This window comes from Lethenteron reissneri, chromosome 20 (genome assembly GCF_015708825.2).
Source record: "Lethenteron reissneri isolate LAM-NWPU_2019-01 chromosome 20, ASM1570882v1, whole genome shotgun sequence".
Classification (NCBI taxonomy): Eukaryota; Metazoa; Chordata; class Hyperoartia; order Petromyzontiformes; family Petromyzontidae; genus Lethenteron; species Lethenteron reissneri.
Genome location: NC_083798.1, coordinates 18,559,342 through 18,575,682, shown reverse-complemented (window position 1 = coordinate 18,575,682; position 16,341 = coordinate 18,559,342). Strand labels below are relative to the sequence as shown.

At 46.1% G+C, this 16,341-nt stretch overlaps 1 protein-coding gene across 1 annotated transcript; it reads left to right on the top strand.

The window, feature by feature from the left end:
• The first annotated feature begins 1,152 nt into the window (after nucleotides 1-1,152).
• On the top strand, nucleotides 1,153-16,096 carry LOC133344909 (inhibin beta B chain-like). Its single transcript, XM_061555237.1, is given in 3 exon segments — nucleotides 1,153-2,023; nucleotides 14,262-14,593; nucleotides 14,595-16,096. Coding segments are annotated over 3 exon segments (1,173 nt in total). The 5' UTR covers nucleotides 1,153-1,602; the 3' UTR covers nucleotides 15,015-16,096.
• Nucleotides 16,097-16,341: the final 245 nt, after the last annotated feature.

Below are 16,341 nucleotides of genomic sequence, written 5' to 3'. Positions count from 1 at the left end.
AACGTGGAATTTACTACACCGGCTCAGGGCTGTAAATGGTGACGAACATAGACCCCCCCCCCCCCACTTTCGCCGCCACGCTCTTTTGAGCAGAGACACTTTGAGTTTGATATGAGGAGAGCGGAGGGTTTAACGTAGAGAGGAGAGCAGCCCCCTCTCTGTCTGTGCTGAGCGCCACGCGTGCATTCCCGACCACCCCATCATCGCTGTCCCGTCGACTTCCTCTCGTCGCTCTTAGCGCCACGCACACGCAAGGCAGTCGCTCCATACAGCCGAGGGGGGGGGGGGGGGGATTGGTGCGAGTGGAACACCTATGACGAATCCCCTACTTTCAGACCGTGAAAGGATGACGAGGACGTGTTGGGGATGCGTTCATCCAGCAGTTGATGAATCATGACATATGCTTATTATTAATTATGTGCTCATGATTATTGCCGGCCGAATTTGAGTCCGCCATTGGTGATGTTTAATTAATAGAGGTTGTACAGATATTACACACCGGGACAGCAGGCACGGGGTGGGGGGGGAGGACACACGCGTGGAGAGAGACCGCGTGTACAACACGCAATTGGCCGGGAATCGAAACAAGATCACGGGGGTTCGTAGGGCAGTGCGTGAACCACTGCGCTACCGCGAACCGCCCCCGCCGTCACCCACCACACAGACCTATTCCCACCAATACAGTCCCACGCATTGCTCACCGCAGCGCCTCCAGGCACATATTGATTTTTTTCCATGCCATCATCCAGCGCTCGCTCGCCGCAGACTACCTACGGCCCCAACGCCCGTCGGGCCCGCCTACAGTCATTCCGCACCGGCAGCCGATGAGTGAATCTCAGACAGCGAGAGGGGGAACAACACCGACCATGCCCGTAGACAGCGCACAGCCAAGTCCGGGGTAGTTGACACACGTCCAACGTGCGCGGCGGGCTTTCCCCTCTCTTCTTTGCGTCACCCTCCCACCCACCCACAACCCCCCACCGCCACCACCGCCACCCCCATCCTCTCCAAGCCGCAGCAGCATCAGCAGCGGCAGCGTTGGAGCTGATCTCGCCAGCCAGAGACAGACTCGCGCGGACGGCCCCGCCCATCAGAGCCACTGTGACTTGACATGACTTTTGGGCGAGCAGTTAAAAGCGCGCACCGCCGGGGTTCACGGCTAAAGCGCAGGAGAAGCTCGCAGCTCGGAGCTCAGGGAGAAGTGAGTAGCTCAGGGCTCACGGCGACACGGCGCTCACAGAGGCACCAGACTCTATCTCGGAGGGGCAAGTTAAGAGGAACTTTGCTGCGCGACTTAGGGCTTGGTTGTCCAATTACTTTGTCTCGAACAACTAATACAGCAACAAACTTTGCGCGTTTTTGTTTTGTTTTTGCTCCTCAATTTAGTTTTCGTTCCGATTGCTGCTGTTATCGCCAATAGTTATATTTATTAATTCGCACGCGCGCACAACAAATTAGGCAAAGAAGCGTTTGCAAGCGCTGAAATCGGTGTCCAACCGCGCGTGCCATTTGACGTGTATCGCACAGAGTTTAAGGAGCACTGTGCTAGGCAGACAGACATCGCTCGGGGGCCTCCAGACTTCCTCTCTCTTCTCTCTCTCCATGTTGCGCTCCGTGCTGCAAACCATCATGACGGTGCTGGCCCTGCTCGTGCTGCTCACGACGAATTCGGTAGTGAGCGGCGCAACGCCGGCCAGGGACTTGCGAAACGCGTCTCTGAGCGCCACCTCGGGAGGCTGTTGGACGTGCGGTTCTCAGCAGCAACAGCAACAACAGCAACAGCACGCGGGTGCCGACACATCCCTGCTGACCGAGGCGGTCAAGAGACACATCCTCGCTCGACTCCAGATGCGAGAGCGGCCCAACATCACGCAGCCCGTGCCACGGGCCACCATGCTCAATGCGTTACGCCGTCTGCAGGCTGGAGGGCAGCATCAGCAGCAGCATCATCGTCAGCACCAGGCGACGCGTGGAAGCGACCCCAGCGAGCAGAACTCTGAGATTATTAGCTTCGCAGAGTCAGGTGGGTAGTGGCGAGCGTGTACGGAGAGATGCTTGCGTGTACGTCTTGTCTTGTGTGTGTGTGTGTGAACTTTCCTGCATCTGCATTCAAACAGTGTCGGCAAGTGCAATTGTCAAGAGCCGGGATGGTGACCACATGTTTGTGGCAGTCGGGCTACTGTCAGCTCTTGCCGGTTTCATCGTCAACATGGTTTATGACCGCATTGCATGAATGCAGCATGTCGCCACTCTATCTGCTGTAAAATGCACATTTGATCAAGCGAGCCCAATTGCCGGCACTTTACAGCGCTTTGAGATGCTTGATTAAAAGCGCTATATAAATTATTATAACTGAATCATTGCGATCCCTTGTATGGCATTTTGCCTTTTATTTAATGCTGTGAAATGGACTGTTTTCAGAGCCTTCTGCCAACATTGGCTCTAAGAGGCAGTTAATTGTTATTTCCATGCTTATACGTGGGAAAGTGTGTGTGTGTGTGTGTATTTGACCATTCGTGGTGGCCAAAAGGTTAGCACACTGCACCACAAACTTGACGAACTGCATTCATTTTCCGGCTACGGCTAACTAACATAATTGGCAAGTGATATTTCAGACCCGGTTCCTGGCCTCTCCTTGGTCAACTCATGCTCAAATGAGTTCCTGGTACAGTGTGTGAACAAAAACCCATCAGTGCTGGGAATACAAAGGCGGCCGGGCGTGGTGTTGACCGCACCACCCCCGGTGTGCCCCGTGTTCGCGAACAGCACAGCACTTGCCTCCAACGGTCTCTTAGAGGCCGCAGGAGGGAGCCGTTGTCTTCGTTGTGTGACCGCTCACATAATTCACACAACAGCCCTGCAGCACTTCTCAGAGCAGTCGTGAATAGGTGTGAGAAATAACAAAAAAAGACCCCGGGAAAGTAATTACCTGTCCGCCAAATATACTTTTTTTTTTCTGCGAAAAATGTTTCATTGAGGTTCAAGTCCTCCTTTGCTTTGTTCAAACGCAAGAGTGTGCCCTTTGCATGAGCGCTGGGGGTAGTTTTGTTATAGTATAACTTTACTGTTCATACAATGCTGCATTGACATAATCATGCGCAGCTGCGCGTTCTAGGGTGAGGGGTTGGAGCAGATGTCATCGGCGCCGTGATGGACATACAGTATACGGTCTATATACTGTGTATCATTTGCAAATCGTACGTCTCAGAGATTCGTATCTGTGAACAGCAGAACGGCCAGTGCATCGAAACAGCTTACGCACACACACGTACGGGATAAATTCCTGTCACAGACTCTAAAGTGAAATGGTCATAAACAAAGCGTTGACGAGCGCAGGTTAACAATATTTGAGTTCTAGTATATCGCGCGACAAATGCAAACTGCAAAAAAAAGTTGTTAAACACGGGTACTGCACTGCATCCATCGTGATATGTAATACTGTGCCGCGCGTCCCTTCTGCAAAGTAATGAATGCATCTCAATTACTCTCACTTTGTCGTAGAAAGGACATCAAACGCGTCAATACACCATCCATTATGCATCAAGCGAGTGTGAGCCAACTGAATCAAAACGGTCTCTTATGCAAAGGAGAGAACCTGAGCTTTAAACATGAGGCTCATTCACTCTCTGCTCAGCCTAGGGGGAAAAAAGAGACGTCTGGTGGAAATGGCCTTTTGCCTGTTTAAAACAAATATATATGTATACACACAAAAAGATTACATACACATGTGGCTGGCTCGATGTCAGTGGAACTCCTTTGCATGAGCTGAGCGCAGTCTACACGTGTGCCATCCCCACAGCTATCGACCACCACCACCCCGTATTGTGCTCATGTCCTGGTGACAGCGCCGCTCACTGACGGGCGCTCACCGCTAGGGGAGTCCTTGGCCAGGAGGTTTCGCCGTGCTAACCTCGGTGCTGTGAACGAGATCCGACTCTCAACTGGCCACTCTGCCTCCAGCGCTATTAATGCTCTGCTGCCCCATTATATAATGGGGGCGCGTGGCCAACGCAGATAAGTTATGCACGCCGCATATTGTCGCGGATGTTGCTGCAACTTGGCGGTGCAAGCAACTGCTGTTGGCTTTTTTTTCCACACCTTGTGTGTATTTCAAAGGGATTACACTGTTCGTTTAACACGTAGGGGGCCGTCCATAAATGACGTCACGCACCTGGGGGGGGGGGTTAGACATTTGTGACGATGTGTGACGAGGGGAGGGGGGTTTGAGAAATGTGACGTCACATAAAAATGCGCAACTTTAAATAAATATAGACAACACGTTCTACTTAATTAAATATACTTTTTAATAAATGTTTTCTCCTACAGCAACAGAGTGCAGCGTCACATTAAATACGCACTACAATGACAATAGTTTATAGAGATTTGAAGCATGTTTTATATTTTTGGGGGGAGGGGGGGGACAGAGCTTTGTGACGTCATATTTGAGCGGGGTTCTGACTTTTTGTGACGCCGTGTGACGAGGGGGGGGGGTCAAAATCGTCCAAAATCGCGTGACGTCATTTATGGATGACCCCGAGGCTTTCGCGACCAATATTATTCATTATAAAGGGGTTTTGGGTTAGATCGCGTTATTTATAAATGTGTCATAACCCTCCACCACCCGACACGGCCAATCAGCAAGAAAATGTGTCACGTTGACAAAAGACAAATAGTTCACTAACTTAGTCCACCGATGTGTTGAAGAGTGAATCCACAACATTTACAATTTTTGAGTACGACGTTTCGACGACGTTTCGCTCGTAATTACATCCAGCATCATCGGGCAATTTACCAGAATGGTGAAGCCCTCCACCTGCTCCCGGTCTGAAATAGAGCAGCAGGGTGACGTCATCATTTAACCCCTTCAGGTGCAGTGATTTGAGGCAGAGGGTGGGCGGTACTGTAATGATATAATATATTAGTAATCAGTCAATTGTTATCATTAGTAATCAGTTGTAGATTAGTAATTAGATGTAACGTGTATTATTTCATAACTGAAACCAATTACAATAACCACTCAGGTGCAGAAATTAGAGGTGGGTGGGGGGTTGTTGCAATTATACAATAGATTAGTAATACGTTAATTGTTATGGTAAGTAATCAGTTGTAGATTAGTTGTAATGTGTAATATTCAGTAACTTAACCCAATTATACCCAAGCAGGTGAAGAAAATCAGAGGGGGCGGAGGGAGGGGAGATGGTTATTGTAATTATATACTACGTTAGTAATCAGTTAATTAGTATGTGTTTCCCCTATAAGGAATTGTAATATGTATTATTTAATAATACGCTTCCAGGCCGCACTAAGCCTGTAGCTGTCAGAGCGGTTAAAGTTATTTGTATTTCTCTCAATTTCAATGGATTCTCTAATTAGTCTTGGCCAGTAATAATTAGTTTTACCCAACACTTCAACATCAAAATCAATTGAGTGGCCTTGTTGGCAAGCATGTTTGCTACTGCCGACAGTTGTGTTTGAAATAATTTAATATTTATTTGGTGTTATTTTATTCTGACGCTGATGTTACATTCCGTCTGTCCAATATAGCATTTGCCACATAAACTATTAATCCGATATACACCTTCTGTTAATAATTTAGGTAATTCGTCTTTAGTGCAAGATACTAGTTTTTGAATTTTGTATACTGTACCAAATCTTACTTTAATGTTTTGCTTTTGCAAAACCCGGGCTAATTTGTCAGTTACTCCTAAGATATATGGTATTTAATTGTTTTAATAATCTGATCACTTTCAGCGGTGTTGCTTTGCGATCGTGATTTGGCATTCAGTGCTCTGTTAATTTGAGCATTCTGTCGCAAAGCAACACTGCTGCCACAAAACCTGCCTCCTCCAAAGAGCTGCGTTCCCAGCGAGTTGCCACCACGCCAGGCACCCTTTACAACCCTCTTCCCACGTCCCCACCCAGTGCTCGCACGGCGGCACTCACCCTCTGCCCATGTGGAAAAAAATCGACGGTCGGGTTCCCGGGGAACAGGAGGCAGCCAAGGTGAATGAAGGGTTCATTGCACAGGCAATGAACCGGGGGAAGGGTGGGGGGCTTGGAAACCCAGGCAGGATGTCCACTCCATAAACACTGGCACATGTTCAGTTTATTGCAGATTTTCATTTGGTTGCGACTTTGGATTCAGGATGAAGTGCACTGCAGATTGTGGCAAGAGTCAGTGACGGTGAAAGCCAAATGGCTACTTCACGATGCATCGATTAAAATATATTGCTATGGTTTGGATATATGCATCGCATCGTGGTAGCAAGGATTAATTTAGATTCGTACGTGTTGCATGTGATCGTTCGCAAGAGTTTATACGCGCTGCACAATGGTAATAAGTTAATACACATATAGTTGGGTTCCTGAATCATATTGTGACCCCCGAATCACAACGATGCATTGAGTTACAGCAAGCGGTGAGTCATTGTGTGACTGGAAACCAAGCACTGTGGTGGATGAGCAATGTTCATCTGCCCATCGGCACAAGATTGATACGACAGGACGCGTGAAGGGCCTTGTAGTATTCGAAGTTGGTTATACTGCGTGCATTTTCACACGTACATTGCTATTGCAAGAAGGTTCAAGGCCCATCTCACCAAATGTCGTCATCCTAACAGTCATTATGGTTCCTATGAGACGACCTTTGTCAATATTTGTATTTTTTGTAGAAGCTTGTACACATAGAAACACACGCAAAAAGACATGGCTCTGTTTAAACATTAATGTTTTTTTTTACAGTAGTCTCTGTCAAAGTCAACAGAGTTCTAAAACTAAACACATTGTGCGTTCTTTTTAGTGCACGGTCAGGTGATTATTACTCATGAACAACACAAAATCTTTTGCAGGCACAGCTCAAACAATGCCCTCGACTTTTCTTGCTGGTTCCAAAGTTCAGATCTCTAGGACACATATACACATGGAAATTACCAACACAAATATAAATGATTTAGGGTTATGCTCAGCTGAGTATAAATGTGTTCTCAGAAGCTGTTACATTAAAAAAAAATCCCCCTGCCCCAAAGAAAATCCTCTCCCCCCGCCCCTTCTGCTCTGATGAGTCCGGTGTGGGACTAATGCCTGATTCCACAAAAACCCCTGGAACTACTGATGCGAGGGGAGGATGTTGAACAACACATTCGTTGGGTTGCTCGGTCAATGGCCAGGGTCAACGGCGGCGTGGTGTATTCCGCAAATATGCCCAACTGTGAGGGCGGTCACAGCCCCACCCTCTCCACCCCAGCCCCTCCCCACCCTCCCCACCCAGCCCCTCCCCACCCTTCCCACCCAGCCCCACCTTCCCCACCCAGCCCCTCCCCACCCTCCCCTCCCCACCCAGCCCCTCCCTGCACGACGGACGGACGGACACAATAATCCCCTGTGGGCTGGTGTAACCAGGAAGTTCCTACCAATTATAATATATATTTTAGCAACGACAAAAACCAGTTCACTCATCCACTTGGCTGCGTCCAGGTTGTAAATCAAGATTGTGTAGCACTTTGGCGTAATAGCCAACACCGTGCAGAATATATCCATTCGTTTAGTCATAATTCGTTCATTAATCATTCGCCCATTCATTTGGGTAGGCTACACGACGGCAGAGGCCAACGTGCACTATATTTAGTGTGGGAAAGCAAAGAAAAATATAGAAAGCCATGGACACAGCATTATTTAAAGTGCGGGAGAGAACCAGGGAAAGAGTGTGGTCTCGTAATAAACTCATGGCGAGTAGAGGTAATCCCAAATACTCTGTTTTGAGTGTGCCATCATATTACTCTTACTTAGCATGCACCTGTTGATACAAATCATCATGATCAGCCATTGTTTGTCCACTCCTGGATGAAGGCTTCCCCACACCACAGTCACCATTCCTCGCGTTCCAGCATTACTGCCTGGCTCCGGCACATGAGCAGATCTCATCTCTACATCCCCATTATGGTTGTCCTCTTTGGTGTGTTCTCTCCTTAGGCTGCCAATCCATTACCAGTCTTGTCCATCAGCTATCGTCCCATGTAGCAATGTATCCTGCACAAACCCCCCTTGGCTTTCTTTAACTGTCCATGTGAGGTCTCTGACTTGAGTATGTGGCGTCGAATTCATTGTCTGTCTCTCAGTCTAATTCAAAGCATGCATCTCATGCTTATTTCTGCATGATATGCACTTTAACATTTTTTTATTCCATTTTCTTCTTCACTGTTCATATTTGTGATCCATATGTCATAGCTGGCACTATTCCACGATGGGGCACTTCTTCATACTAATTGGTGAATTAGTATGCTCTTTTCATGATCATGTTTGACTTTCCCAAGGCTGTCCATCATACCGTAATGCTATGTTCGCCAATGAATGTCATCGTTTTGATCCCAATCCACCTTCACCAATTGCCCTAGGTACACATATTATGCTGTTTTCAAGTTATGTCTCTGCTGAACTCAGTCTGCCGGGTTCATAGCGCAGTGAATAAATGTATGTTACACGCATTTTACATGGTTAAGTAAAGGACTCTAGGTTGGATTGAATGATTAAATGCTGAGTGGCAAATAGGATAATAAGTGATATAACACAGCAATGCTAAGCTGGATAAAATTTACTGGGGCAAAAGCCCCTGGCACCACTACAAGGGAAATAAGTTATTATCTATCAGATTATTGTGCCCACAAGGTGATACAGGGCCATATGGCCCAATGCCTCCTCAAAAAGGTGAAACAATATCCCATAATACAGTGCAATCAACTCAAAGATAATCAGGTGTATGGGTCATCTGGTATACATCTTGTAGGCAAGCATGCGCTCACACCTTAGGGTACTACATAGGTTTATGTATTAGCTGGTGCAAGGGTGCTACACAGGTAGCAATTTTCCAAACAACGGTGACTTGGCAATATCGCGGACATACAAAAAGCTTGTTCTATTTTGGAGTTGCAAATTAGTGGCTTGGGACTTGATAAGGAGTTGGACTTAAGCCATGCTGAACTTCTTCATCAACTTTTCAAGCAATGAATGTGGGGTAGATGGCCAGGCTGACCCAACTTTACCAAATAGGATCAAACTTTAAGCAACTTTTGACAAATGCCCTCACTTCTTGGTACAATCCCTCAAACCCTTGTGATTGCAAAAAGAGAACACGATCAACGAGGACTACTTGTCGCTAAGCTGTATGTTGAGATCCCTGCAACAACAAAAAACACCGTTTCAGATATTTGTATCTGCTATCAGGTGTTTTCAATATCTTTATTGAAAGATAAAAAAACCCCACTACGTTTGTTTTAGACTTCAGTGAGCAAACTTTGTTCCTATGTAACTAGCCACCGCAGTTTTGGCAGTGTCCACTGCACGCACTGATGGGCGTGCGCTGCACAATAGGCTCTGTAGGACCTCGGACGCTGTTCCCTGTGCACCGTTTTTATTTATTAAGCTCTGGTAAATATACAGGGTGGCCTAAAATGGCAGGACACGTAGGGTTATCGTATTTATTTAACACCTGCACGAAAACATTTTCATTGCGTATTTTTTTTTACTAACGTCTATTTTTCTTATTCCTGCGGGCAATAGAGATATACACCACTCCAGGCGTTACATATGGCTTTTAACATTTAATGTTACTGCGTAGACTCTGGAAACCATATTCAAATAGTGACAATACTTATTATTTAGCAGCACTACTCTAGTAAATATCACAAGGTGTTTAACATTAATATAACCACGGTGAGATTGACAGGATATCACTCTACATAATTGAAGATTCCAGGAGCTGCATTTAAACTGTTGTCTGATATGCTGGCTCAAGTGTGAGTGTATTGTGGGTTGAGCCCGTATTATAAGGATTACTTTTGAAAGGAATCATTCTGATAATGCCTCACTCTTAAATGTAACGTGTAAAGTAACATCATACTTTACTTGGTTTCTGAGTACTGCAATGTAATCTGATTATTTGAATACAGTTACAACTGCACGGTCGCTTCTTGTTCTTTCAAATTAACACGTATTTAGTGGCATGCACTATTGTAGATAATGGAAAATGTTCTGTCAATGGAGACTTTGCACAGCGATCAGCATCCAATGGTTTCCCACCTCACATTAACCCTATAATTTCTCCATTGTAACCTAATTTGAAAAACTAAATTAATCATATGAAAACAAATCAACCGGTTTACGCGAAACAAACAGCAATTTGTCCTCACGTAAGTAAAAAGAAAACAACCAATATGACAACTATACGGGATGGACTGTCAACGCCTGCCTTGAGTAATCTAATTACAGTAACCTAATGTTCGGGGTGGGTGAGGGGGGGAGAGAGTAATACGCTACATTTAATACCTTACTCTCCAACACTGCCCTAGGTTTTAGCTAGCTAGCCAGTACCATTGTTTCAATGTTTTTCGCTCGGACATTTCAGCGATTCCAAAAGCCACACTGAAACTGGTCGGGATGCGATTGTTTTATTGCGTGGTTCCAGCGCAGCTGCGTTGAGTCACGCGCGGCACGCGCACAGCTGTGCCCCATAACGTGTCGCGTTTGTTTCCTCCGACTGCCCGGGTCACAGGTCACGGGCAGTAAAGCGCTGGGTAACAGCCGAATTACGGTCAAGTCAATCGTAATGCGATTTCATTTAATCGACCAAGTATTACAGAGTCTCGATATTCTTCTTGTTCTTCGTCTTCTCAGGAGGGTCTGTCAATTGGGATTCGTAGGCCAATTTCTTGATACATTTATTGATTTTATGTAGATGGTAGTAAAATAAGTAGGTTAATAACGTACCTGCGTTTGAGTGTTATAATCTCACAATCATTGCTGTTTTTATCAGGCATTCTAATTTCCTCCTACATCTAAAAATACTCAGGAATGGAATTGGCAAAAAATGACACATTTATTGGGTTAGCAAAGGAATTACAGCTATAATAACTTACAGAAATGTATCAACCCACTGCCGGCTGAAGGTCTCCCTACATCATAGCAGCCATCGTAATTGTTTGACCATACTTCATCACACTGAAGAATTAGTTAAGGGCAATCACGTGTCTGTCATCGGAGAGCTTGCCTCATGAGTGAATGTTCAATTACAAATATTCGTCGCCTGCCATGCGAATGTGGAATTTCCACCACATGCTCAAGGCCATCAATGGAGAGCAGTGCTGTCCCATTTGTCCTCTAAGCAGGGAGAAACTCTGAAATCGACTCGAGCAGGTTCGCTCACAGCAAAGTCTTTTATGGCCAGCAGTGATTTAAAGTTTGTTGTTATTTTCTAAATTCCTAGTGCCATCTGTGACAAACAGTTTAAAAGAGTACACTATCATACACACTCCTCAATTATGTCTGTTGACCACAGAAGCAGCTCTCGGGAATTTCAGACACCCACAGCAGTTTATGGCACAAGATTAGACCACAGCGTAGCCATCCGTGGAATCCTTTATGTGTAAGTTGCCCATGTGTTCCGTAGGGGCTTCATGATTCACTCATCGGCATGTCGAACAGTTATCACTATTGGGTACTTTAATTTGGCTTAAGTCCTTTTTGTTTTTTTTAGTTTGCTCCATTGGCCAAAATGTTACTTCAGTATATCATTTTCAGAACATTTGCATGGGTATTAAATACATGATTCTTGCACACATAAATGGAAACGTGAAGTGTGAGCCTTAAGAAAGGATATTCAATGATGAATCAATGCATTATTGCACCCCTAGTGTTTAATATGTGGTAATTTAAATATTGGCAAGAGTGTAGCATGAGCATTGTGCTGATGAGATTTCGCTTATCTTTCATATTGTTTCTTGAGAAATGTTCCAGACTGAACTAAATGCTTTACATTAAACTCTGCTTTTCCCTATCGCATGTTTTGAGAAATTCCCAAGGCTACACAAGCCACTGAAATATGCTATGGCCGACTTATCAATGACCCCAAGCCTATCTCCGTGTTTCCACTATAGCCTTACAAGAACACAACGCAAACTGGCGCGAAGCTGCTAAAAGTACTGCACGTGGAACACACATTGCTAGATAATAAGTAGCTGAGTGGCTTAGGGGACTTATAATGCCGTGTTAGGACACTGAGCTGACAACACCGAGATCCTGGATTTGAGTCTGTAGTTTAGATTACAACATTGCTCCAAGTGAACAAACTGATAGCCTCAACCCAGTCACCAAAGACTGCACAGAAAGAACCCCATCACAGTAAGTGAGGCTTTTGACTTAATTTGCCATATTTCAGCTGTTGGGACTAATATATCATTCACTGTGATGAACTCTCTTTGCCTGGACACGTAGAAGCATTATATAGGAGTAGTTCTGTGGTATCAGCTTCCAGTGTTTTTCCTTGCTTATGATGAGAACCTCTTCTCCCTGTGCGTGTTGTAGAGGGACGCTGTATGAGTAGTTGACCGTAGTCATCTTATGGGCAGTGACATTGCCTAGTGGTAGCACTTTCAAGTAGTTGAGCGGAGACAAAATATAAGAATAATCTGTTGATTGACTTCAAATGGGATGCCTTGGGGGAAAACGGGGTCTTTGTTGTCGTCTTTGAAGTTGGTCAAATCCGTGCATACAAAACATACACAATCTTACTTGCTCAAAAGTCTGAGATCAACCAACTAATTCCATTGTCATATAAACATCCAACATTCTTATTCCACTATGGGCATGTTTTCCGGAAGTCGTTGGCCACTTATGGAGAAAAAACGTTCACCTTTCATTATAAATCCTCATATATGAGAATGTTTCACTAAAATGTATTTAATTTAATATAACATGGTACAAAAAGGACAAACATCGGTTTCTCATGGCTTGCAATAATTCCTGCAAGTGAGTTTTACCTAACATGTGATCACGTGGATTTATCGGGCTGGATTACAAACTTTTCTATATTACATTTTCTATGGATTCACTGCACGATGCATGTGTATATCAAAATGAACACACATGTTATTAAAAAAAATCCAGTGAAATGAGACCAAAGACACTTCATGATAAAAGTGGCATCAGGTGGTATGCCAGATAACATTTTGTGCTCTTAATAAGAAACATCTCCAGAAGCTAGAAATATCTGCTGACTTGGAGAACATAATGTATGAAATAGCACATGAATCTGATAGGGGCAGATAAACAAGTACCACTTTTTGGGAACTCAACTAGGGCTTATCCTGCAATAGGACTGCGGAATTTGATCCACTGGCTTGGGTCCAGCATCGCACATAACCGCCACACAACGCTTGTTCGACGATGACAGGGGTCGGCACCCTGCGGCTCCGGAGCCGCATGTGGCTCATTGAGGACTACTTTGTGACGTTACTTATTAAGGACTGCCTCACATTCACATCGCATTGCGGCCCTGGCAATATTGTTTTTTTGTTACTGAATAAAAAAATAATGGCTCTTCTTGTTGTTTAGGTTGCTGACCCCTGGACTAGGAACACACTTTGACTCGATTCTGATTATTTAACACAGCTTGGACTAATACTTTCCTCAACAGATTCTAATGTGACACAAATGGATGCGTTACTGTAGAGTGTTGCTGAATAATTGGCATCTAGAACACATTGCTGTAGAGCTGACTAAAGTTTAGCGATATCTTCATAGGTGTGTGTTATAACCCCAATAATGTCGCATTATAAGAATGTGTGACTCCTCCCTCCGACCACATTGCTCGTTCCACACCATCAGCCAAGGAATGCTGCACAGCAAGCAAGTCGGCGTTGCTTGATATAAAATGTTGAGGGATCAGGTGCCTTAAGAGCCTTGCAATGCAATGTGTGTGTCAGAGATACCGAGCCAGCAGTGCTGAGATTCAGGGCACACATCTGAGATCCAGTTACCATTGATTATACCAATTTTAATTAAGTGTTGGCAACATCTCATGAAGTGATTTTTGGTTTTCCTGAGAAACCTCTATCATATTGCATTTGGATCTAAATGCATTTTGTTGAACTCAGCTCTGAAGGATGAACTGTAATCGTTTTGGGGGGCGATAACAAACTTGATATGAACCATCATCGAGAAAGTATGCAGCAGCATCGCATGGTGTTTAGCCTGCAATTAGTCCTAAAATCTCTCAGAGCAAGTTGCCATCATTGAACACCTATCAAGGCTGTAACAGTACACAACGAACTATTGCTCGCAGCCCATTGCCCCAGCTGCTGATTTAAGGCAAGCACCATTTGCCCACTGGCATTGCATGCGAATGCCACCGCCGCTCGTGTTGACGCAGTTGCACCACGATGCGTTAACCCAATGTGCCGCCGCTCCCCGTACAAACACACGCACGCACGCAGATGGCGACTCTCCGTTGGAGCTGCAATTCCACCTGGCGAGCGAGATGGGCCGCCGCCTCCACGTGACCAACGCCGTGCTGTGGCTGCACCTGCGGCTGTCCGAGCCGAGGCGCCGAGTATCGGTGACACTCGGCCTCATGCATCGCGGCGCCCTTATGGACAGCTGGGTGCCGCTGGAGAAGCGTTTGACGCTGCACCGCAGCAGCTGGCACCGTCTGCCGGTGACGGAAGCCGTGCAGGCGGCGCTGGACGGGGGCCTGCGGCGAGTTTCCCTGCGAGTGTCGTGCCCCGAGTGCGTGCCAGCGGGCGTCGTTCCCGCGCTCCCGGACAGCTGCCAACGACGCACAGAGGCCCTTCCTGGTGATGAAGGCTCGGGAGGTGCGCAACAAGCGCCAGCTGCACAAGCGTGGCCTCGAGTGTGACGGCAGGACGTCGCTCTGCTGCCGCAAGCAGTTCTACATCGACTTCCGCAGCATCGGTTGGAACGACTGGATTATCGCGCCGCCCGGCTACTACGGGAACTTCTGCGAAGGGCAGTGCCCGGCATACATGGCGGGGACCCTGGGAACGGCGGCTTCGTTCCACAGCGCTGTCATCAGCCGTTTGCGCGATGCCAACCAGGTCAATTCAGTGACCTCCTGTTGTATCCCGACCCGCTTGAGTGCAATGTCCATGCTCTACTTCGACGAAGACCAGAACATTGTGAAGAAGGACGTGCCCAACATGATTGTAGAAGAGTGCGGCTGTGTCTGACCCTTCTCTCCTGCCAGTCGCGACAACCATAAACCCCTTTGTCCAGTGGGCTGTCCATAAACAGAGTTGGAGGAAGGTGGGCGGAGTCGTAGAGGCAGTTGTGCATCCCCTCTGTTTTGCGTTGTGTTTCCATATTTGCCCGTCTACGTGGGAAACACCTCGTGTTCATGGTATTGCGATGGTGCTGAGCACCATATGGAAGTGGCATATGCTGGGCCTGTTTCATAATATCTGGATACGCCACTGACTATAACTCATGTCCACTCCATAGCCAGCCCCTCTCCCTGCAAACTAGCCCTGCTCACCACAGACGTCCTATGTTACTCCAACAAGGCGCTGCACGTTGACACTTGCAAGGTCCCAATGCATTCGACTTTTACTTATTTATATTCAGCACTGTTGCCTGTAAATGCTCTTCAACTGGACAGCGCTGTCCGCTTCCCTATGTGCAGATGCACTTATTTTTGCCGCACGACTGTACTGTGCCGTACGTGTAAGCGTGTCTTTCCATTCCGGAGCAATGCTGCCAAAAGATGCGGGTTGTCATGGAGGTTGCATGCGTCGATGGGATGGATGGAAAGTGATGGGTGTGACTTGGGTGGCTTTTATGGAATTAATAATTCGGTGGGCGATGGAGGAGTGGAAATGGTGACTAACGAAAATCAAAATGTGTTGGAAAAGGACAGACAAAATGTGACGGATGAGGTGAATGGGTTCATGAATTGGGGCTTTGAAATCTGGCTCGGACTGAAAAGACCACCCCACCATTACGGCCGAACGCGTCACTCGTGCACTTAAAAAGAAATCCGAAAAAAGATTTGAACTATCGGTGAGATATTAGTGCTGTGGAGACCTGCCGTCTAAACCATGTTATAAGAGATTATTGCTGTATGTATGTAATTATTTTATATACAACATGGAAAATACTTGAAATGGTCTTTTGCTTGAATGCAAGTGAAAAGATTGTACCTTATTGTAACGTTAAACGTTTGTGATTTGCACTCATGGCTTTGACGATGACGGTCACTATATATAAGCTGCCAAATGTTTTAGTTTTTTTTGTCTTTAATAATGTTTTTAAAAGTGGTATTTGAGATTATTGCACATTCTATTAAGTTATGAGTGAAAGGACACCAAAGGAACGGATTGAAGCCTCGTGTCTTGAGGACCGTGCGGGTGAATTCGGAGGAAATGTGCCACGTCGGCGAGATTCCTCTCTCCAGCGAGGCGGTGAGCCTAGAACCACTTAGTTTGCTTTGTTTCGAAGCCCTTTAATACTAAACAGCACCATATGCCTCCATGGATAACAACAACACATTACATACAG